We start from the raw sequence: 21099 nt of genomic DNA, 5'->3' as shown, positions 1-21099 counted from the left end.
AAACGCCAAGATCACTTTTTTGGAGATATAATATAGATTTTAGGCAATCCAGAAGCTTCGTCCGACTCGGCTTGTCTTCGATGGATGTATCAATAATTGGCAATTATGCAGCATAAAGTAATAGATTGGTTTTGAATATAATGATTCGGTCGTTTCTTTTGTATGCTAATGCAACTTGGATCATTATAAGCCCAGTTGATCTCACCCGGCAAGACACTGTAGCATCACCAACTGCAAAATGAAACACAATCTCCTGCTCCACTCAGAGGAAATGAACCAGCACAGTCAGGTCCTTGCTCTCATGTGGATTGCTCTTGAATGCCTTAGATGAGCAGAAAATGAAGAGCTAGGTGTAGGCCGTTGCTTCCCATTCATCCTCCACAGGTAACTTGTCCCTGAATTCTGATCTTCAACCTTTGGACCGTCTGTATGTACATACATGTGTATATACCATATATGTACGTATGTTTGAATATATGCATGTATGTATATATGTATCTGATTTCCGTGTGTTGGCATGCATATTTGGGGGACCCAACACGCCACTGGTACGTGCTTTAATGTGAGAGGGCCGGTCATGACGTGCAAGCACTTTGGACAGAAGAACTGTCCAAGACAACAGCCTATGAAAAAGTCTAAGAGCACCAAAAGTAATTAGGAGGTCATTTGGTAACAATAACTGTTACTATCTTATAGATTCATGGAACATTGTAACAATGTATTAACGCATTCATGAGACCTTAACAATACTATTGCCAAACAACCCCTAAAAGGATTTCACCTTTATGGTGTTCAAGTTAATTGTCCATCTAAAGTATAATGGTACGACCAAAAAGGAAATAAAAATTGTAGTTGTCTATTCACGTGGTTTGGTGTGTGACTGGAAACGTTAAAGTTAAAAAACATCAACAGTTCCACACCCGAAGTAGATCTTTATTGGCATAATCTGATAGGGCTGCATTTTAGCCAAGGCAAAACTCAGGGAATGTGAGCATGAATGCTTCTGCTAATTAGGTTGGATAGATAACTCCACAATGAAATCCTCAACAATGAAGGAGGCAAAATCTCGTCTCTACCTGTTGACAGCCTCATCTAACTTTCCTTACCAAAGTTGTATGTTTGGCTTGACGAGGAGCCAAGGCTCCCTGGTCCTGGGTACTCTCTGTTTCAAAGTTGTGGTTGTCTTGTCGACGCGACATAATCAAGCTTCGCTCTAACCAGGTGCAACCGCAGATTGGCAGAAACAGATGCCGCTTGAGAACAAAATGCTGGGCCTTTCTTCCACAATCTTTTTATACATTCTCAACTCAATCTCGAATTGATTAAACAAATGAAGTTACCTCTATGGGCACTAGAAGAAATTTAAAGCGAGCATTACTCTCGGTCTCTATACCAGCAACCACAAAACAAAGTACTAAAAGATTTGCAGAAGCTCAAAATGTGAAAAGATTCCTTTCGTTGCCAAAACAACTGCAGTAGTTCTTACAGGAGCTGATATGCCCATCGGCTACTAGCTGCAAAAGCCACATTCGGACGGGCCCGACGGGGTAATTTCCTTCAAAAAAACAAATGACTTTTTTGCTTAGGTACAGCAGACCTCATTGTAGCCAGTAGGATTTCCGTGCTCATAACTCAAGCTAGCCGAAAGCTGGGCACATGCTTAATTGTGCTAATATTTCAGCGTGGCAGCATAGCGCTTTGTCAGCTTGAAGCAAGTTTTGTTTTGTAAACCATAGCAGCACAAAAGCAATTTAAATAATAAACATACAGTTCCTACTTTTACACCAAAATATTAACAGTTGCCCAGCAGCACCATCTTCTTGACTGCTGCCGCTCTATAAGATGGTCAAGTTTCAAAGGCCTGCCAAGGCGCAAAGTTTACCTCAGTACCACCAAACTAATTTGTTAAAATCTGCAAAAGAAAAGCGTGGCTGCAAATTAACAGCACACCACTTCAATGCTACAACCTAAAGTTCCTGTTAGCATCTACCAGCTACTGGATTTGGAGTTCTCGTGCAGAGTGGCAGTTGCAAACACCAGCATCCTGCCGACTGCACTCCAGTTTCACCAACTCTGCAGTAGTAACTACAACCTAGAGTTGAGCCAATCAATAATGTCTTTCATTATAAGGTCTTTTTCAGGTTCAAACAGTAGATCATGCAGAAAGCCTTCATAAAGTTTGATGGTTTTATCTACCGAGGATGCTTCCTCATACAAAGCTCGAGATGCACTTGGATCTGTCAAAGTATCAGCAGAGCCATGTAGAACTAAAAATGGAACAGTGATTTTCTTTAAGTTTTCTTGCAAGAATGATGTTACTCGGAGTATTTCACACCCTGTCCGAATTCTGATGGAACCAGTGTAAACCAAAGGATCAGAGTACTTTGCTATCAGTGCTTCCGGGTCACGAGAAACTGGTTGTCCTTTCTTGTCTGCACCACCAATCTGATACCTTGGTAATAAGCAGGAAAGAATTGGTGCAATTACCTGAGGTTGATAAGGAAGACAAAGTAAGCAACTCAACAAGCGAAGGCAATGGTGTTAAGCAATAGCATTATGTCCACGAACAGATGTGCATGAATATGGCTTGTTTTGGTCTCCTATTGAACACCAGGGGATCAAGGTCCCCTCCTTTTGGTGATGAACTATAAGCGCAGCCATGTGGTCAGCAGAAACATAAAGGACTGTCCATGCTGATATGACTTCAAAGTTCCAAAGGAAGTGCACATATATGCATAATCAAGTGCTTACACCATAGATCGGATGGGATGGTTGGACTCGCACAGCAGGAGACGTTACTACGATTCCTTCAACAACATTCTCCACTTTTGGATCAAGAACTGCCTTCATAATGCTTGTTGCAAACAGCAATTTTTTGAATTAGTGAGTGGAAAGGAAAATGAAACCACTCAAAATTCAACCTTTCAATCTGTACAAAGATGCTGTATAAATTGTCTTCTTAAGGAAGCTTACCTTCAGAATGATGGAAGCACCAGTCGAATGACCAAAGAGAAAGCAAGGAAGGCCTGGGTTGTCCACAACTACCTTCACCAGAAATGCTTTCTGGAAATACATCAAGCACACAAGAAACTAAAGTTTGTGAACACCATAAACATCAAATTGCTGTGGTAGAAATTACAGACATACCAAATCATTGACTGCATTATCAAGTGATGGAACATAACCATGCAAGCCATCGCTCCCACCATGTCCTAGAAAATAAAATTTAATTGAATATAAATGAGAAATATGACCAGAATCTTGCTTTCATGCACCTTATATAAAAACTAAACAGTTAAGTATAGAAAGGCCATCTGTCTCAGTTATATCAGCTAAAAAAGGAAGGCCTATAATCTCCCCTCAGCTCAATTAAGCCTGAACTACAAAGGTTTTGGCTTATCAAAGCTTGGTTATGAAATTGCCTATGTCTACATGCCTTTTAAAACGATCAAGTGCAAAACCAGAGATCTCTTAGAGAAATCATTTTCTATCTCACTCCAACACCTTCTATCAACAGCAAACTTTGACAGAGACAAAAAAAGAACAAGGAGATGTATATGTTTGCATTGGCATATGGGGAAAACAATAACCAAGATTAGGACAGTCAAAAATGAAAAGAAAAATAAAAAAGGAGGAGAAGTCCAATAATAGGGTGTATTCAAAGTATTTTAACATTACTTTTATTATTGAATAAAAGTAAGCAGCATGCCTGATATTCAAGCTGGCCATACCTACTGGTGCTCGCTGGGACCTGAGACGAGCCACCAAAAGCTTCATCTGATCCTGAGCGGTCTTGCTTAAAGGCAACCATAGTCACAGAAAACGCGTTATTTTCAAAAAAAAAAAAACGAGGGAAAATTAAATGCCAAACAAAACGGGAAAAAACGCATTTTTTCAAAAAAAAATGAAAAAACGACACGTAAAAACGCATTTTTTTGCGTCTTTCTTACAACGACAATTTTTATTTCGGCAAGTCGCATCAACTGTAATTTTGAAAAATTTTAAATGGTAGTTTGGGTAGAAAATGAATAAAACGTAAGACTAAAACATTTTAACAAAGGGGGTGAAGTTAAAAACATTTCAACAAAGGGGGTGAAGTTAAAAACATTTCAACAAAGGGGGTATTGATGCTCTTTTAGGGTTAGGGTTTTCAGATTTTGGGAACTTTAAATCCAGGCGATTTGCGATTTCCGGCGAGGTTTCCGACATCAAACTCACCAGCGGAGCAGACCAGCATCTTTTGCATCACAGCAACATTAAACCTCCGACGGACTGGTGCATCTTCCAGTGCCCAGCCCATCTTCCGGCACCGTGCAGACCTACGACAGCTACATCCAACCACGCTCGCATGCTCAAGTAGGATTTCCGTTAGCATTTCAATCCATTTGCATATGTGCGTTGGACATTTTGAGGTAAGTAATGTGTTTGTTGGTTTCTACTTTTTGTTTATGTCTGTTAGTTTCTAGTTTTTTGTTTTCAATCGATTAGTTTCAACTTTCAAGTTTTTGTTTTCAGTTGCATTTGTATGTCAGTTTTCTACTTTATAGTTGTAAAGCCATGAGGGCTATAAACTTGATGTTATTTATGCGTTAGTTCGATTCCGATTTATGCATTAGTTCGATTCTGATTCTGATTTTTGTTGACTTATTAGTTTCTCATTTATTTTATTTTTTCCTAATTTTTAAGAATTTTTTTAAGATTTTTTAAATTTTACCGTTTTTTCCCACATTTTTCAAGATTGTCGTAAAAACCTCGCCGTTTGAAACTCCAAGATGTTATATGTGACTATGGTTTAAACAAAGAATTATTTATCTTAAAAAAACAGTGAGAGTAATTGAACCACTGGCCACCTAAAAATGCAAGCAACAAAACAAAAAACCAATTTCCCACTATGTTACACAATCTATCAAACAAGTTCTAGTAGGTAAGCGTAAGTGAACCAGGCAGGTTTTCTTCCAAATTTGGTACATAAAATATTCCATAACATGGGAACCAACTCAGTCTATCAATCCCACATAATAGTACCATATGTGCTATGTACCAAGCCAAGTGGCCGGGCACTGTTCATTTAACAGCTTCAAGGCACCTTTTGCATGACATTTTTGTAAACATGATTGTGAATCTTAACTTGATTCATCCAGATTCCAGAACAAATTCTCCAAGGTTAAAAGTTAAAACAAACTAACAAAGTCATTCATGAACCCAATGCCCTAACCAAATAGAGACCAAGGTACCGATCAACTGAAGCACTACCTTTCCCCCACATGATGACTGCTGCTATTGTTGACAGCAGTAATCAAGTCTAACTGATCGGTACAGCCAATGTGAATCTCGGACTACCCAATGAAGCCATCTCCACCTTGATCCTGCCAAATTCATTTTTCTTTCATTTTTGCTCAAGAGCTCAGGGATGGCAGAATGCCACACACTAGGCTGAATCCATGCTTGATATCTCTTTGCTAGAAAGGGTTCCTTTACTCACCCGTGCAATCTAATAACTGTCTGATGCAAAATTTAGCTCGGAGTTCAGGCTTAGTATTTCAACGCAATGATCACAAAAAACAAGGGGTAAAATGCTAAAAACTTCTATGGGACAATTACTTCCTGCATAACTGAAGTTGCTCTTTCATAAAGTTCACCAATCTATGAAGTAGAAGCACGAGCAGTACCTTGGATTCAATTCCAAGGTACAATGCAAGTGTAATCTATGTTAAAAAAATACTAATATGCACAAAGAATAAACATGATGGCTGCCAATATACCTGTCCAGTCCATACCATAAACTTTGTAGCTGTTGCTATTCAACTTTTTCGCAAAGAAGCTATACCTGCCACTGTTAAGCCACACCGACAATCAGGCTAGAGTACATGCTTAAATAATATTGTAGGCAGCAAAACTTAGTAGCAGAAAGAAGAAAATATCCACCTGTGCTCATTAAGGCCATGTAGGATAATGACCAAGGCCCTGAGGAAAACAAGAAAGAACATAAGCCCTTCATACTGTAAAATCTAGAAGACTAGAATGACTATGAAATTTGTCTTGTTTCATCACAAGAGACTTGAACTAATAAACGTAACTGATCCCTCAGATTTGGGCTATGTAACTAATGCACATCAATTAGAAGATCCTATGTGCAGCTTTCTAAGATCTGACTGTTTAGGTAAATCACATATCTAAAAAGGATTCCATTCCAGGAAGACCAAAAGGCGATGAGCTAAAGGAAGGGTTAAAGACACAAAATGCATATGTATGAACCCCATTCAACAGGCGATATGTTCTTAGTGTCTATATGCATCTGTAAATCACAAGTAAATTAGTCTATATTACAGGACCCACACTAGTGTTCGCCCATCAAACTAAAAACAGAGAGAGACAACCCAACTAGCAAGTTCAATAGGAAACACAATAAGCAGAAAAATTCATGAGGAAGACTAGCAACCTAAAGACGTTTAAGTAGGCAAAAAACAGATTATATATGGTCGTGTAAGCATGATGATTAACCCCTTAATTTCAATTAAGGGTTTTACAAGATGAGCTATGGAAACAAACAAGTCTTTTTCACCATTTACAGAAGATGACGTATAAGAACTTAGAAGAACAATCTACATGAGATCAGTTGGCCTGGCATGTGACATCATTAGATTGCAGCATCTCTTTCATGGCACAGAGAAAATCATCTGAGGAAAACAGGCCCACCCTTTCAGCATATGAAGCCCATTTCATTTCATGACTTGAATTTCTCATATTCAGAGGATTGCACATTTTGGTGCGCAGAAGGAGTCCGTAACTGGGCAGGGATAATAGACCGTGGCCCTTGACTGAACATCCAGGCTTCCCCAGGAAAAAAAGAAAGCATGCATCGGTATAAAATATTTTCTATAAATTAAAAAAAACAAAATAATATGTGAACTAGAAAATTTGCTTCTTGAGATCGCTGGGACTGGTCGTGCCCCCACCTCTGCCATTTTTTTGCATTTGCAGAAACACCCTTGGGTTCGGTGAACTTTGAGAGCCTGTTCCAAGAGATGTGTTTCATATGATGTGGAAGGAATGAACTGCTGGTGTGGTTCTTTATTGATAATGAAATAATGAAGCGCTGGATATCAGAGATGTTAGACGTGAATCTTAAACAGAAAATGGTGCCAACCAAAGTTTGTCTTGATGGTTAGGACTTCATTATAAGGCTACCTCCCCCCCAAAACCTCAATTTTCTTTCACAACCTCATCCAGCAAACTGTTCAATAGAAAAAGGCCCATGAAGGCTGGCAAGCTCATAAATCCAGAAAAAATAGTAAAGGTAAAAACAGTTAATTTGGATCCCTAAAATGAATGAGACATCCCTCACCTAATCAATTTACAAACCAGTAGTAGGTTCAATCATGAATTTATCATAGAAAAGGAATAGCCAATAAAGTGAGGTGTGATATTAAATTTAGAATGGCTCATTTGTCAATAATATAATTCAACTTGTGTGCGATTTACTCATGGAGCTTCAGTGAAGTGAACGAGCTTCATGAGCACCATTCCCTGCATAAATCACCCTACAGACCCCAACCATCTCAACCAATAGACAGAGGGTGAACTGAAACACATATTGATTTTTCTTCGGATCGATGGTCATCATGATCATCGCGTAGATTGTCAACAAACAAAGGAAGGGAAAAGTGAGAGATGAAGTAGGCCCAGGAATTGTTATACTTTTAAACTTCTCAACGGAAAACAAGAAAGAAAAAGATTGGGAAGGAACAATTCATTTACTTGGTTTCGTCATCGCGTTCTTTATCTCTACGAAGAATCAAACGTGTTAGAATGTGAGGTTAGATACCAAGTGAAAACAAAAATCATGCTAGAGATGAAAAAATCAAGCCAGAGCAACATCTTTCTATTTCTAACTCGTTCATAATGTTTCCGAAAGAACCCTCACCTCGTCTTAGCAAAGGCCGGCGTCCACGACTGCGTGAACAAAGTTTCGCCCCTACCGGTGGCGAACAAGCTGAACTCCCGGATACTCTCCGAGCTCTCATCGTCCCTCACGTTCCTGATCGCCAGCGCCCGTCTGCTGGAAACCTCTCCTTCGAGCGACACTGCCGCCGCGAGCCTGCGCGGAACCAGTGCAACCGGAACCCGAACAGCCGGCACCGCTCCGCCACCGGTCCCAATGATGGCCTCCTGTCTCTGCTTCCTCTCGTCCTTGGGCCTCTCCATCGCCGGCGACGAACGCCGGCTCCGCGGCAGGAATGGCACGAGAAGGAACAGGAGAACAGCGTTCAGGAAGGCGAGCAGGGTCCGCAGAGACCGCAGGGAAAGCAGGGCATTGACGCGGACAGTTGCGCCTGAGGTCAGAATGAGCGACTCCGGCGACGTCGATGACGACGGCGATAATGAGGGAGAAGGCAACACCGTGCTGTCCTCCATCTAAAACCCGACTCCGTTTCCCGACACTAAAAACGGTAAACAAAAGAAAAAAAGAAACTACCACGGCCACCACCAACTCGAAATTCCTTCGCCTTCTGCGTTCTTTCACGCCATTGCACACTGTGCACGAGACAACTCGCCGGAGTAAACCTGCTAGTCCGCCGTAAAGGTACCATGCACTCAAAAGGAAGAACAAGAACAGGAAGCAAGATGGCAAGAGAGAGAAACCCGAAAATCGAAACGATGGCTCCGTCGAAGGAAGGAGGAGGAGGAGGAGGAAGAAGGAAAAGGAGAGAGGAGGGGTAGCGTCCGGGTGGATCGTGCGTAATACGGTCAAGGAGAAGACATGTGGCTTGCTGACGCGTGGCGTGATGCGGCGTGGAGAAGAAAGAGTCTTCCTGTTTGTTCTTCTCCCGAAAGTTCTTTATTCGCAAAGAGTACACGTGGCTCCTGCCCACTGCCCCGACTTGCTCCCAAAACTCATCGCGTCAAACGCAAATTGATTTCTGACCATAGAGACGTCTCTCGGAAACAGAGAGAAAGGGACGGTCGCACACTTTACGATAAAGAGACACTTTCTTATCATCTTCTTTTCGCCTCTCTTCTTAGTATAAGGAACACTATTGAAAACAAAAATCATGAAACTAAAACGTATTTTGACGCTTGGTTCAACTGCTGAGAGTGTGAAAACATTTTTAACCGATTTAAAATTTAAATATTATACACAATACGTGAGAAGCTTAAAAAAATAAAAAAATATGTAAATTTTAAAAAACTAATAATAAAAGAAAAATAAAATAAGTAAAGAATAACAAAAACACATAAAAAAGATAAGCAGATTTGTAACAAATGAAAAATACAAAATGAAAAAAACCGTTGACATTAAAAAGACCGAAAAAAATAAAAATAAAAACATGTTAAAAAAGCATTAAAAACATGTTTTTTTTATTTTTAACATTTTTTTAAAAAATATGTTTTTTTAAGTTTTAAACTGCTAGTTAATTTATCGCATTTTTCATGCTTTTTTTTTCGAAAAAAAAAATGTGTTTTCTGTGACTATAATCTTTGCTTTTATAACTTAGAAAGTTGGAAGACATTTTGCATGTAGAACGTCATGTTACTAACAATAAAACATTTTTGTTACCAAACACCTCTCAATGTCTAATAAATTTTACGAACGTACGTAGCTTCTAACTATTATAGTTATGCTTTTAGAAGACGACACCGTCACGAATCTTTTGTGATATTCTATTGAACAATAATATTGAAATTATTGTAATTTTTAATTATATTTTTTTCGACAATGTATCTATAGTAGGTTTGTATTAAAAATTGTTTAAATAGGTAGGTAGAGAGTCCCACTCATTTATTAAAGATAATACAAAAGATGAACTATTGTTTTATCAAAAAATCTTTTACGGCAACTCATTGTCCAGGTACGAAGACCTTTTGCTGAAAGCAATGACCCACTCGCCGAACATGAACAATTTTATAGCGACTAATTAACTTTATTCACACTTAAAAAAAAATTCATTCTTAACTTTAAGAAAAAAAAATTAAAGAGAAGCATCGCTTGATTCTTAGGCAACTAACGAATCACTGTTTAGAAAAAATCAATAACACTTGTGTAGAGGAGTAATTTATAAAACTGTCTTTTCATTAATCAAAATTATCTCTTTTTGAGTTGAAAATAATTAAGACTAGGAGAGGTAATTTGTAAGTCATTCCTTTACTTTAATGTTTCTCCAAATGAAGTGCCTTTTGCTTAAATATAGGCGCTATTTGTGATTTGTTTAAAAGTGAAGGGGCGTTTTGTTATTTTTCGTAACACTGGTCATGCATTCATTCATGTGACAAGAAATTCCAAGTTCAATTATTACTTGTGGGCTTCGTACATTAGTGTAGAGTAAGGCTACAGTTGCGGTTGGTGGGAAGCAAATTAAGAATCATATGAGACATCTAACCACATGAGACCCAAGTTCATAATCGAGCTAAAAGCGAAAAAAATCTCATGTTAGGTCCCATCCAAATACAATCTAATGTTCATATAGGTTTTCAGGCTCTAAGTAACGAGTGTTGTGTTTGCAATCAAACGGTTAAGCTTTTTGAGACATTGTCTCGCCCAACCATGGCTCATTAGTGATCAAATTCAGTGTTTGTTTATACCGCGGTCAAGATCTTAGATCACCTTGAATCTGAAATATGAAGTAATCTAGAACACCTTAAAATGAATCCCCTTACATTTTTGGTGTTTTACAAATGTTGTGTGTGTTGCTTGTTGCCATACCAGCTACTTAACTTTTTTCCTCTCTTATTGGTTCTTTATGTTGGCGACTAATTTAGAATTAAAATTAGATGGATGCCAAATGTTATTAGATAGTTAAATATTTAAAAAACGAATTAAAAGAATCATGCTAAAGAAAATATTAACAATAAGTTATCGTGTAGGTGTAGGAACGACCTTTGATGTTCTTAACCATTCATGGTGTTTTTAAATATATAATAAATATATATATATACACATAGCTCGATGCAAGATTCACGATGGAACTCCACTTCTTATACATGCAGCTCAATGCCAGATCCCTTATGCAAGATTTCACCTGCCTCTCATGCATGATGCAACCTGAATGCATCAGTTTATATATATATATATGAGTTTTGTTATGCAAGGTCAATGAAAAAATAATAATCTGAATTATAACTATCAGTTTTTTCTTCATGTTTTTTTTCTTAACCGTCAATCATCTTGCATTAAATGGCTCTATCTAAATAGCTGGATGATTATGAAAAGTTAGGGAGTCAGCTTCATCGTTCAATTTTCATATATTTAATGGTGACTTTAGAGTCATCAGTCATCAAACTAGAGCCGCTCATTTGAAATCAGATAGAATGACCTTGGTTGAACTTTTTCCTTTCTTGCACCAACTCAACTCCCCACTATCGCCGGCAGCCTGCCGGCCGGCGGCTCCTTTCCCATCGCGGGAACCAAACTATCTACCTAATGATGGGTGGAGGGCAAGGAGAGAGCCACAGTCCCTTGCCATCGCTGGACCTTGCCGGGACGGCAAGCCTCCGGCTGCCGGAGGGAGGAAGAAGAGGAAGAGAGGTGAAAAGAGAAATAAAAGGAAGAAAAGAGGAAAGAAGAAAGATCCGAGCAGTCCGATTTCGAAACCTTCGTAAGCGTATAATTCAAAGGCACTTCGTCTGAATCATTGGTTACAAAATAATTACATCTCGATTTCTGAATACTCACGCCATCGCCTTGCCGTATTGACTACTACTTCCGGATGTCGATTCCGCTTAGAACCGAATCCAATCAGAAAATCGGATCAGGAAATGATCCGTCTCCGGTTTCGTGTTCTCAGAGGGAGGCGGTCATCTTGTGGATCTTCTTCGATCCGAATCCCTTTGTTCGTCGAGTATCGACGAGCAGGAGGAGAAACCGTTAGATGGAGACCCAGAACCGTGGATCTCGTTCGGTTCTGGATATCCAATCCATTCGGTGAGAGGCGGTTCCTTTGTCGCCTTTATATTGTCCACCCTCCGTTTCTGTCGTCCTCTGTGGGCGGGTCGTTCCTTTAGCATCTTTTCTTTTTTCCTTTTTCTTTTTCTGCGTTAATTTTCCCCCGAATGGCTTTCTTGAGCAAGGTACTAATTTTCTCATTTTATTATTATTTATTTATTTATTTATTTATATTGGAATCAAGTTTCCGTTTATTGGGCTGCATCATTCGCATTTTCATTAATAATAAATCGTGCAAGAAATGTTTTCGTTTGAATTTCGATGGTTAATTTTCTTTTAGAATCGCATGATTTGTAGCTCTTGATGGTACGATCTTCAGATTCGTAAGCGGTTGTTGCAGATAATTTTTATACTGTGCATTTTATTTTGGTGTGTTGGTTAGGGTTTGAGCGTCCTTATGTTTGTTTTGTTCGTTCGCTCTGAAAATTTGAATTTTTGGACTCATTTTAGGGTTTCGTTGTCCTGATCGCGCTTTGTTTGGACAGGTTGCGGTAGGGTGTCGCCGATCCGGTGATGTAAATATGTATAAGTCGGTAGATTTTTCTTTTTGAGTTGTAGACTTTTTGATTCTTGCCGGATCGAGATCGTTGTACAGTTATGGATAGGGCCGTTGGGGAGCTCGATCATGGCAGAAATAGGGTCACGGATTTGAAGAGGAAGAGGGCAGTCAAGTGTGCTGCTTTTCTGATGGGCGAGCGGTGTGGGAAGATCAAACGTGCTGTCTCGAGGAGAGGATTACGGTTTCCACCGGCGGAGGGGTTCAGCCATGGCTGTGGTTGTTGTTCTGGAAAGTCGATGATCAACAACTATGCCAACTTTCGCAAGAGCGGGCTGCCCAAGCGGATAATGTTCTTCTCAAAGGGAGAGTGGTGCGATTTCCCGGCGCATCTAAGAGGACCTCTCGTGGATGCGTTTGGCAGCAATAGATCCGCGGTTGAGGTGGCGTTGGATGCGCAAACGTGCCTCGTTGATTTTCTTCACATGCTGCTGATCGATCTAAGTAGTGGGATGCAGCAATCAGTTGCGTGGATTGACGAGTCCGATAGGTGCTTCTTTCCGAAGTTCTTTTTTGATGATAATGATGCCAAGGACGGAGAGAAGTGCAGGCACCCAATGAGTGCAAATGCACCTGAGATTGAGGTGAAGCTTGAAATCGATATTAGCGCTGCAGATAGTTCGAAGACAGAGGATCAAAGCGATGTATCAATTTCACATGCAAAGATTGTAAGTGTCCAGCGCAGCCCGCTCAGAGATGAGCACAGCGACTTGGATCAGAATTCTGGTTCTGACCGAAACCAGCCTGCTGAGATTAAAGAAGTAGTCGACGAAAATGGTGATTTGCTGCGCGAGGGAGGATCTCTTGGTCGAGGATTATCCTTTATGAGCCAGGGGGTCCTAGAAACTTTTGGTTCAGAATCTCTGCGTGACAAAATAGTGGCTCTGGACAGAGGTTCTAGTGACTATACTGCTGTTCGCGATGTGTTTCTTTTGGGCTTGGGTACGCTTGTGACTGCTAGCCACATAGTCGGGATATATCGTTACTCCCCAACAAGCAGTTCTGCACAGGCTCGGATGCAGCTATTTGAAAACCAGGTTCATGTTATGAAGAGCTACCGTGGTGATGCAAATGTTCGGTATGCATGGCATGGTTCTTCAAGAGATGGTATTGTTGAGATTATGCTCCATGGATTCGGAAGGATCCGAAATCCTATAGGTGGAGTGGCATATGGGAGTGGCGTCTACCTTTCATCAAAAGAATGCGCCCTTATCAGGTGAGTTTCTTTATGTTTTTCTTCTCTCATCTTGATGTTGCTATTTCTATCTTGCAGTCCGTTTGTTTTTTGGTTAATGGATTTGTACAAGTTGTCTTTGATTTCCTTTATGTTTTGTCTTTTATCTTTTATTTTGCATCTCATGTGCTGGGTGATATATAGTGCTGTTTTCATTGCGTATCCGCAGTGCCAGTTTTTCTGATGTTGACGAAAAAGGTTTGCAACACATGGTATTGTGCCGTGTGATAATGGGAAATATGGAGCAAGTCCCTCTTGGTTCTGCACAGTTCTGTCCTAGCAGTGACAGTTTTGACAGCGGTGTGGACGATATTAGAAATCCCAGACGTTATGTCATATGGGGGACCCATATGAACACTCATATACACCCAGAGTATGTTGTGAGTTTTAAGGTGCCTCCTGTTGAAGGTAATCTGTGCTGCGACAACTTAATTGAATTATTAAGCTTTTAGTCGTTATGTCTACTTACTCACCCCGTTCTTTTCTGCATTTCCTTTTTTTTTCTTAAAATTTTAAGAGTACTGGGCTCGATTAAAAGAAAGTCAAAACACAGTTCCGTTAGTGGCAGTTACAAATTCTCCATTGCCCGACACCCATGTGAAACAACATGCCCCTGTTGCTGATTTGGTAAGGAGATTTTGTGTTTCAGTTTGTGATGGCCATTATTTAATGAATAATCAAGTGTTTAAGTTTGTTCATATAGAAAGGGGCTGGTAAACAGTTGAATCCATGGAGCAGCCTCTGATGAGCAGTTGGTGCCTTACCACGTGTGGGAGTTCGTGTACTTAGAAGTTGAACTTTCCTTCTTCATTGATAGGAGCTTATGGAGTTGTGCCCTGTGATGGTGTAACATGAATTTTCTGGTTTATTGATGATAGTATGGAGCCCTGTCTTGTGCTTGTGTCATATACTAATTGAGAAACTAACTGTGTTTGTTAGCCTTGAGATAATGGATGGCAAATTTTAATTTTTCTAAAGTTGGAAGCAACATATACAGGGAAGCTCAACTGTGCCTGTGAAGAGGCCAACATCTACGTGGATGCCATTTCCACTGCTGTTTGCTGCAATTGAGAAACATATATCTGCTGCAAATAAAAAGCGCCTTGACTGTTATTATGATGAATTCAAGGTATAAAAGGACTTGTAAATTTGTATCTAGCTTTGCCTTGCCTTCTCGTCTTATGAAAATTTGTTTGGGTGTTCTTTCTTTTTTGTCACCAGAGGAAAAAGTTGACCAGGGAAGAACTTATTAAAAGGTTAAGATCAATTGCTGGGGATGATCTGCTGATAGCAACCTTGAAAAATTTGCGTTCCTGTGTGAGTTTCTGAAACCAAAATTTCATGAACTAATATTCTTTTTTATCCTCACTATCTCAAGTGGTTAAGTGTTGGATGTTTCTTGTTTTGTCTAATACTAAGAAATTCCATCGATGTAGCATGTAGGCTGTTGTGGAACATGCTTTGATGGCATAGAGGAGTATTGACAAAGAGGTGTTTGATTTGATGCTACACACTTTCATTTGGTTCAGTGCATGGAAGGGTTTCATACTTTCATGCTGATGTCCTTATTAAGCAGTCAATTTAGGTGAAGTTTGTCTGTGTGTGTTTTATTTGGGGTTGTGCAGAGATCTCCTTAGGCTTTCAACTGGAAAATCAGTTATCAAAATCTCTGCTATTGTTTTAATGTATGCAAATGTTTTCTAATTTATTTTGAATATGGCATACCCAGGAACGGCTTTGTACCTTTTTCTCTTTATGAGTTAGGAGCTTTCTAGTACGTATCCACTGCAGGGCTTTTACTGGAAAGACTATTTCTCTACAATTTTGTACGGGTAGGTTTTTTTTGTCTACTTTAAGCCTTGTATGAGTTGAGGACTTTGATCCGTTGTCAGCTTTTACTGGAAAGACTATTACTCTACAATATTGTACAGATAGTTTTTTTCTCTGCTTTAAGTCTTGTATATTTTGAGGACTTTGATCCGTTGTCAACTGGTCCTTATCACCCTTCTCCTTTTCCAATTTGAGGCTGCTGGTTTTGTCCTGGTCTTGTGCTTTGTTTTTCCTCATTAATGCTGTCTCCTTTTGGTTTTTAATTTTGGATTTTTATGTTTAAAACAGTTTTAAGGAATGGGGCATGTCTGGGGCTTATTTCATCTTGAGTCCTTTTCTCTAAGGCCGACAGGGACTTCTTATCTTAAATATGTGATACTGGTTTTTGTTCGTCTTCCCTTGCCGTTAGGCAGTAGCGGAGCTACCTTGCAGCTGGCGCGGGCAACTGCCCACCCCAGCCTGAGTAAACCCTTACAAAAGTTTTAATATGATAATGTTGGACTCAGGCGTAGCCATATCCGGTGCCTACACCAGACTTAGGCCACTGCTCTGTGGCCGAACATGTATCCAACCCATTGCAATAATAAGATAGTGCGGTGCCCCATAGCTAAAAATTTCTGGCTCCGCCACTGCTGTTAGGTTGCATCTCATAATGTCGTTGCCATGTCAGTACACTTGACCACACCAATCATGTCAGGTAGGGGTCCCAGATATCATGTCCATGAATGTTCTTGGGTTTTTCATAAGTTCTCTCTGGATTCAGACTTTTTATTATTTTAGTAGTGTAACAGAACAGGACTTATATGAAGTGGCACCTCATGCTAGAGAGGATTTTCTCGTTAAATTGGATAAAAAGGAGGATCTCTCCCGCTAGTTAAATGTGGGACAACACACATTCAAGTGTTTGCTTTCCATGTGTTTCTTCTTTCATAATACTTTTTGACCTGATTTGTTATGTCTTTCCGTTTTGAGGATTTATTCTGAAAATACCTGAATTTATCTTTTCTTTTAAAAAAGAAACATATGCTAAAATTTTCATTTCCCTATTAATAGTACATGAAGTACTATTTACCATTCATTTTTTTTAAAAAAGTTTGGGAAGTAGAATACAAACTTTGCACTAAGCCTCTGGCCTCTTCTACTTTATAGGTATAGTTGATAATAATTGATATTAATAGCAGCCTGCCTATTAGGAAAATATGCTTCTTATTAAACATTGGTTTCGAGGTATAGGTATTTAAAATAACTTGTGTCCCTCTCTTTTTATGAAACCTAAACTGGTTTATATCCTTTTCGAAGAAGTTCCGAAGGGAAGATTGAATTTGGTAAGAATCCAAGAAAGCAGGTTCGTTTTTGATCTTTGTGCATCTCTCGTGTCATATCTCCTGCTTTTAGAAACTGTGCAAACAGTGCTTATTCACAAATAGACTACATTCTGACCTCCTCTTGAAGTGTGAAGCGACAATCATTGGTTGATGCGACATCTGCCAAATTAAGCCTTCATTTTTGTTGTGTCGGCCTTTTTTCCTGTATAACATAGCTGCAAGATAGATGTGTGGGCTTAGAGATAACTTGCAATGGCGAGGTTGGACCTGTCTTGGACCTCATTGTTTTGTTTCTTCGGTAGAAGTACAGGCTCAAGTGGCTTGGTAAATGCTGATATTTTTTTGATTACTTGATTGGCCGTGGAGTGGGATGTAATGCACTGATAGCCTTATGGCTTTAGTGACTTTTATTTTCCTTTATAATTTTGTCTATGATTTCTGCAGAGATATGGCGTTCCTGTTTCGAAGTAGACAAAACTTTGGGGAAGTCTTAGGAAAGATAAGATCAGGTATTTTGGGTGGTATTGAATTATAATTTATTGGTAATTGTTTTCTGTATCATTTATATCTTGTTCTGCGGCTTCTGCTGTTGTTGCTCGCATGGTCTATCTCTAAATTTTAAAGAAAGTATAATATAAAGCGAGTGGTCAACCTTTTGAATAAAGGTTCGGTTTATGTTTTGAAGTAATTTGAGCAGTCAGAGTCCTCCAAATTCCAAGATGCCATAAGCTTTTGATGCCTTGATGGTCAGTCTGGAGTTATATCATGTTTGTGGATATCATTATTTGGTTTTTAAAATTTTATTTGATTCTCTTCTGCAGTCAAAATAATGTAAAAAATGTGAAACGGTTTCTGTTGGAAGAAACATAGCTATCCATGTGTTGTCTCTTGACTCTTCTTAAGCTATTGATTGTTTTCTTGCTGGTCAGTTGTAAGTGTTTGTGGCTTTGTTCTATGTGCAAACTGCAAAGCATGCACTGATCCTGAAGATTCGACTGTTTTTTGGCTGCTCATATCCTGGAATGTGGATTGGTTGAGTTCTTATACAAAAACTTCGTTAATTGATTGGTTTCCAGGAGCCTTTTCAGGGATTAAGGTTTCAAAAGAGAAAAGGATAAGTAGTCCAATTCCCTGGTGTGTTTCGGTAGGAATAATCTGGATGCTTTGTCTAATCCCAGTTTTGCCTACCTCCCTGCTTCCTTGAAAGACTGGATATTCACCACGCTTGTTCCAAAAGTATAAAACAACTTGCAAATATGAGCTTCAAAGCATAGTGTACTCCAATAAGCATTTTTCCTTCATTTCTGGAGCACTTAATTCTTTTACATGGGAGGGATTGCACTGTAGCACTTTATTCTGCTTGATAAATGTTGCACTGGATATGTTATAGTAGGGAGTTTGATGGTTTGCAGGTGGATTCACTTTTAACTGCTGCAATCTTCTCCAGACATGTTTCCCCACACATGGTCTTATCTATCATGGAATCTATGCTTTTGTCCTCTGTTCCCATCTGTTTTTGTGTATGTTGATGATTATCATGCTTTCCAGACCAATGGGATGCAGATTCTAAATCATAGATTTGTTTTAAGCAGGGTGGGCTGCACAAATTGTGGCAGGATGATGGGACACAAACTTTTGCAGGGTTTTCAGGTATCTTGTCTTCATGCACTATTAAAGAGTGTCACAGAAGTTCTTGGTCTGTGGATCACCTGTTTATGTGGCCCTGTAAAGTTGTGTTTGTTCATTCCAGGAATGTGAATTATGTTCCTGTCTGGTGTTAATCTTTCCTTTTAGGAGCTGTAGAGCAGGTTGAGGTTATGCAGCAAGTCATGAAACAATTAGAATTTGTCGACTAAAAATCGCAAATTTTTATTCAGATGACATCTCTTCTTTTTCTTTAACCTGGCACTTTTTTTCTCGACTACGTGTATAGTTTTTCACTGAAGCATCACTTAATTGATGAATACTAACATCGAGTTTCAATGGCCCGACTATATGATCTGTTATTAATTACATGGGTATCTATTAATCTATTGTTTACTCCCTTCCTTTTTTGTTCTCTGGCACGTACATCTGTTTCCATGTGCTGCTTGTGGTAATTGTCCGAATATTATACACCAAGATGGTGGGTACCAAATGTTCGGGTGGCATGCCACCTCTTTCCTGGTTTTCTCCTTATAATTCAAAGTGGACTGGAATACTGGGTCCTGGCTTCAGGCAATGGCTTGGTGGTGTGGCGTGCTTGCTGAGCGTGTATTCTGCGTCACGTTCTTCATTATTTCCTGATGATTTGAAGGTATATTGGAACGTTTGGTTCTCACTTCATGCTTGGTGGCTAACTTTATAGAACCTTCAAGGAGAAGCTAATACGTTGGCCACAAGCAGCTTTTGGAGGTGGAATAATCGAGCCAAGCTGTTCATCGTCACGGTTTCCTGTCTGTTTGGAAAACCCATTTGCTTGGAGCTCAGTAGTGGATCGCAAAAGTTCTTGGTGTTCATAATATTGACCATCGCTTTCTGCGAGATGGATCGTAACAAAAATGTACGCGAGGATGAATATTTAGAGAATGTAGTCAACAGAAAGCAAACGAAAAGGAAGGAACTCGCTTTGGCTTTATCTCTCATGCGTCAACCTGTTATATCCGTTTTAGATGTGGAGCCTCCTGAAAAGGTCGCTGCTGTGTTGCTGAGCCTTCTGTTTTTATTCCTTTCTGGTAGCCTGCAACTGGCTCTTTGGCACTGTAGCTTGTTTTAGTTCATTAATTCTTTTTCTAAGAAAAAGGTTGCGACTTCCAAGTTGGAAAGATTAGTGACATAGTATACCGAATCCCTTTAATGGTTCTAAATCGGCGTTAAGAACACGTCTCCAGAGGAAGATCGTCTTTTCTTCCATACGTGATTTCATGTTCACATCAAAGGGAGTGTATGGTCAGGGGCCTCTTAACGACGTGTAGACGGCAGGTTATATTTAGGTTCTCTATTTTTTATGCCAAAGCTGGTCCTCTTAAGCGTCGTGCGGGCTCTGTTTGGAATTATGCAGCCGGGTTACGTTGTCTCCACATGCATGAAAGGGATGCTCGGGTTGGCACATTCCTTTTTTAGCCAAGTGGTTCAGTTGTGAGGATCTCTCGTTGCATTATCGAAAGCTTTTTCAGTGCATCGGCTTCGTTTGTAGTGGCTTATATTGTTGGGGGACATGACAAAAGATTTCCCTTTTGTGCTCGCCTCACTTTCTTTCTGTTTTTGGGTTCAATGCCCAAATCATATATATATATATTGGATTATCAGGAATATCTGTATCGGATCGCAATTAAGGACTCGGATATACCTTGAGGCTGGTTGTTTTCAAAACCGGATCCAAAGTCGAGAGTAAATTTGAGCGAAATTTCTATGGTAGTAACTGTATCGTACCTGTACTCATCTGTTTTTTTTCTTTTGTCTGGGGGTTTATGTTCTTCCCCCTTGTGGTTTGTTTGCTGTTGCTGATGTGATCATGTTCAGCTGTGAAATCGAAGAGTCCAAAATTCAGAACAGCAATCTAAACTCTCTGCTTGGGATCTGTTTTACTCTCGCTGGTGAAGTAGCTGTGCAAGAATGTTCGGTACAGGTAGATTCAATGGGAAGAATAAAGACGAGAGCTGCTTGTCGGAGACTCGGAGTAGGTAAGTGAAAATCCACCTTTTTCATGAATGTGGGGACCCGCTTTCTGATGACCCATAAGTGACGCCATTTAGCGCTTCAGTCTTGTTGGTGTACGACGTGTAGAATCACTTCTCCCCGGTGAAAGAAAAACCCTTGCAAAGCAGTTTGGTAAAAAGATGAACTGATGTTCATCAACTAATTTGCAATTGATGTAACAATTTAGAAAACTCCCGATCTCAAATAATGTTCTCTCTTTCTCTTTCCCAAGTCCGATAGAGATACGTGCACTGCGTTGGCCTATCTTCGACTGGTATTAAGCTGATGTGTTCAGTGTGAGTATGGACTAGATACTCTTGAAGAGCTTGGTTGATTGCAACTACTTGCTCGCAGGCTAGAATTTCATCTTCTTTGAGATCTCAAGCGGCCAAGCCTTGAGAGCGAGTTGAACAGTCTTTAACTTCTTTCCTGAACCGCACTCCTCCTCCTTGAAATTTTAAGCCCACTGCCCAACGTTGGTGTGTTTAAAAGCACATGATCCATGTAGGCAGTCCAAGTGTTCTGCACTTTTCTC

At 39.7% G+C, this 21099-nt stretch overlaps 2 protein-coding genes across 8 annotated transcripts; one reads left to right on the top strand and one right to left on the bottom strand.

The window, feature by feature from the left end:
• Window positions 1-1262: 1262 nt before the first annotated feature.
• Window positions 1263-8733, bottom strand: LOC116258981 (uncharacterized). Its single transcript, XM_031636545.2, has 7 exons — window positions 7925-8733; window positions 5926-5964; window positions 5763-5833; window positions 3148-3212; window positions 2974-3063; window positions 2752-2844; window positions 1263-2487 (listed from the first exon to the last, which is right to left on the bottom strand). The coding sequence occupies exons 1-7, from the start codon at window positions 8413-8415 to the stop codon at window positions 2086-2088; spliced, it is 1251 nt and encodes a 416-aa protein (XP_031492405.1). The 5' UTR covers window positions 8416-8733; the 3' UTR covers window positions 1263-2085.
• Window positions 8734-11940: 3207 nt separating this feature from the next.
• LOC116259416 (probable inactive poly [ADP-ribose] polymerase SRO2) lies at window positions 11941-19618 on the top strand. Of its 7 annotated transcripts, none has more exons than XR_007574156.1 (9): window positions 11941-12066; window positions 12427-13713; window positions 13901-14139; window positions 14249-14358; window positions 14729-14860; window positions 14953-15048; window positions 17331-17395; window positions 18476-18536; window positions 19234-19618. XR_007574156.1 is itself a non-coding variant. In XM_031637227.1 (8 exons), the coding sequence occupies exons 2-7, from the start codon at window positions 12539-12541 to the stop codon at window positions 17355-17357; spliced, it is 1779 nt and encodes a 592-aa protein (XP_031493087.1). In that variant the 5' UTR covers window positions 11941-12066; window positions 12427-12538; the 3' UTR covers window positions 17358-17395; window positions 18479-18787. The 7 variants fall into 7 exon arrangements, 2 of the variants coding, with proteins under 2 accessions (XP_031493087.1, XP_031493088.1); XR_004173932.2 differs by having other exon boundaries at window positions 18479-18536; window positions 19234-19615; XR_004173931.1 differs by lacking the exon at window positions 19234-19618 and adding an exon at window positions 18637-18787 and having other exon boundaries at window positions 18479-18536.
• The last annotated feature ends 1481 nt before the right edge of the window (window positions 19619-21099 follow it).

Source organism: Nymphaea colorata, chromosome 8 (genome assembly GCF_008831285.2).
Source record: "Nymphaea colorata isolate Beijing-Zhang1983 chromosome 8, ASM883128v2, whole genome shotgun sequence".
Lineage (NCBI taxonomy): Eukaryota > Viridiplantae > Streptophyta > Magnoliopsida > Nymphaeales > Nymphaeaceae > Nymphaea > Nymphaea colorata.
Note: the sequence above shows the minus strand (reverse complement) of the source record. Positions and strands in the feature narration are given on the sequence as shown.

What these genes read in the sequence shown, in the direction of transcription:
- LOC116258981 (XM_031636545.2), bottom strand. Translation starts at nt 8,415, where the DNA reads ATGGAGGACAGCACGGTGTTGCCTTCTCCCTCATTATCGCCGTCGTCA. An exon ending in CATGGCCTTAATGAGCACAG is followed by an intron (nt 5,834 to 5,925) that starts GTGGATATTTTC and finishes GTGGCTTAACAG; the next exon opens with TGGCAGGTATAGCTTCTTTG. An exon ending in GTGCTTCCATCATTCTGAAG is followed by an intron (nt 2,845 to 2,973) that starts GTAAGCTTCCTT and finishes AGCATTATGAAG; the next exon opens with GCAGTTCTTGATCCAAAAGT.
- LOC116259416 (XM_031637227.1), top strand. Translation starts at nt 12,539, where the DNA reads ATGGATAGGGCCGTTGGGGAGCTCGATCATGGCAGAAATAGGGTCACG. An exon ending in AAAGAATGCGCCCTTATCAG is followed by an intron (nt 13,714 to 13,900) that starts GTGAGTTTCTTT and finishes GCGTATCCGCAG; the next exon opens with TGCCAGTTTTTCTGATGTTG. An exon ending in ATGCCCCTGTTGCTGATTTG is followed by an intron (nt 14,359 to 14,728) that starts GTAAGGAGATTT and finishes CAACATATACAG; the next exon opens with GGAAGCTCAACTGTGCCTGT.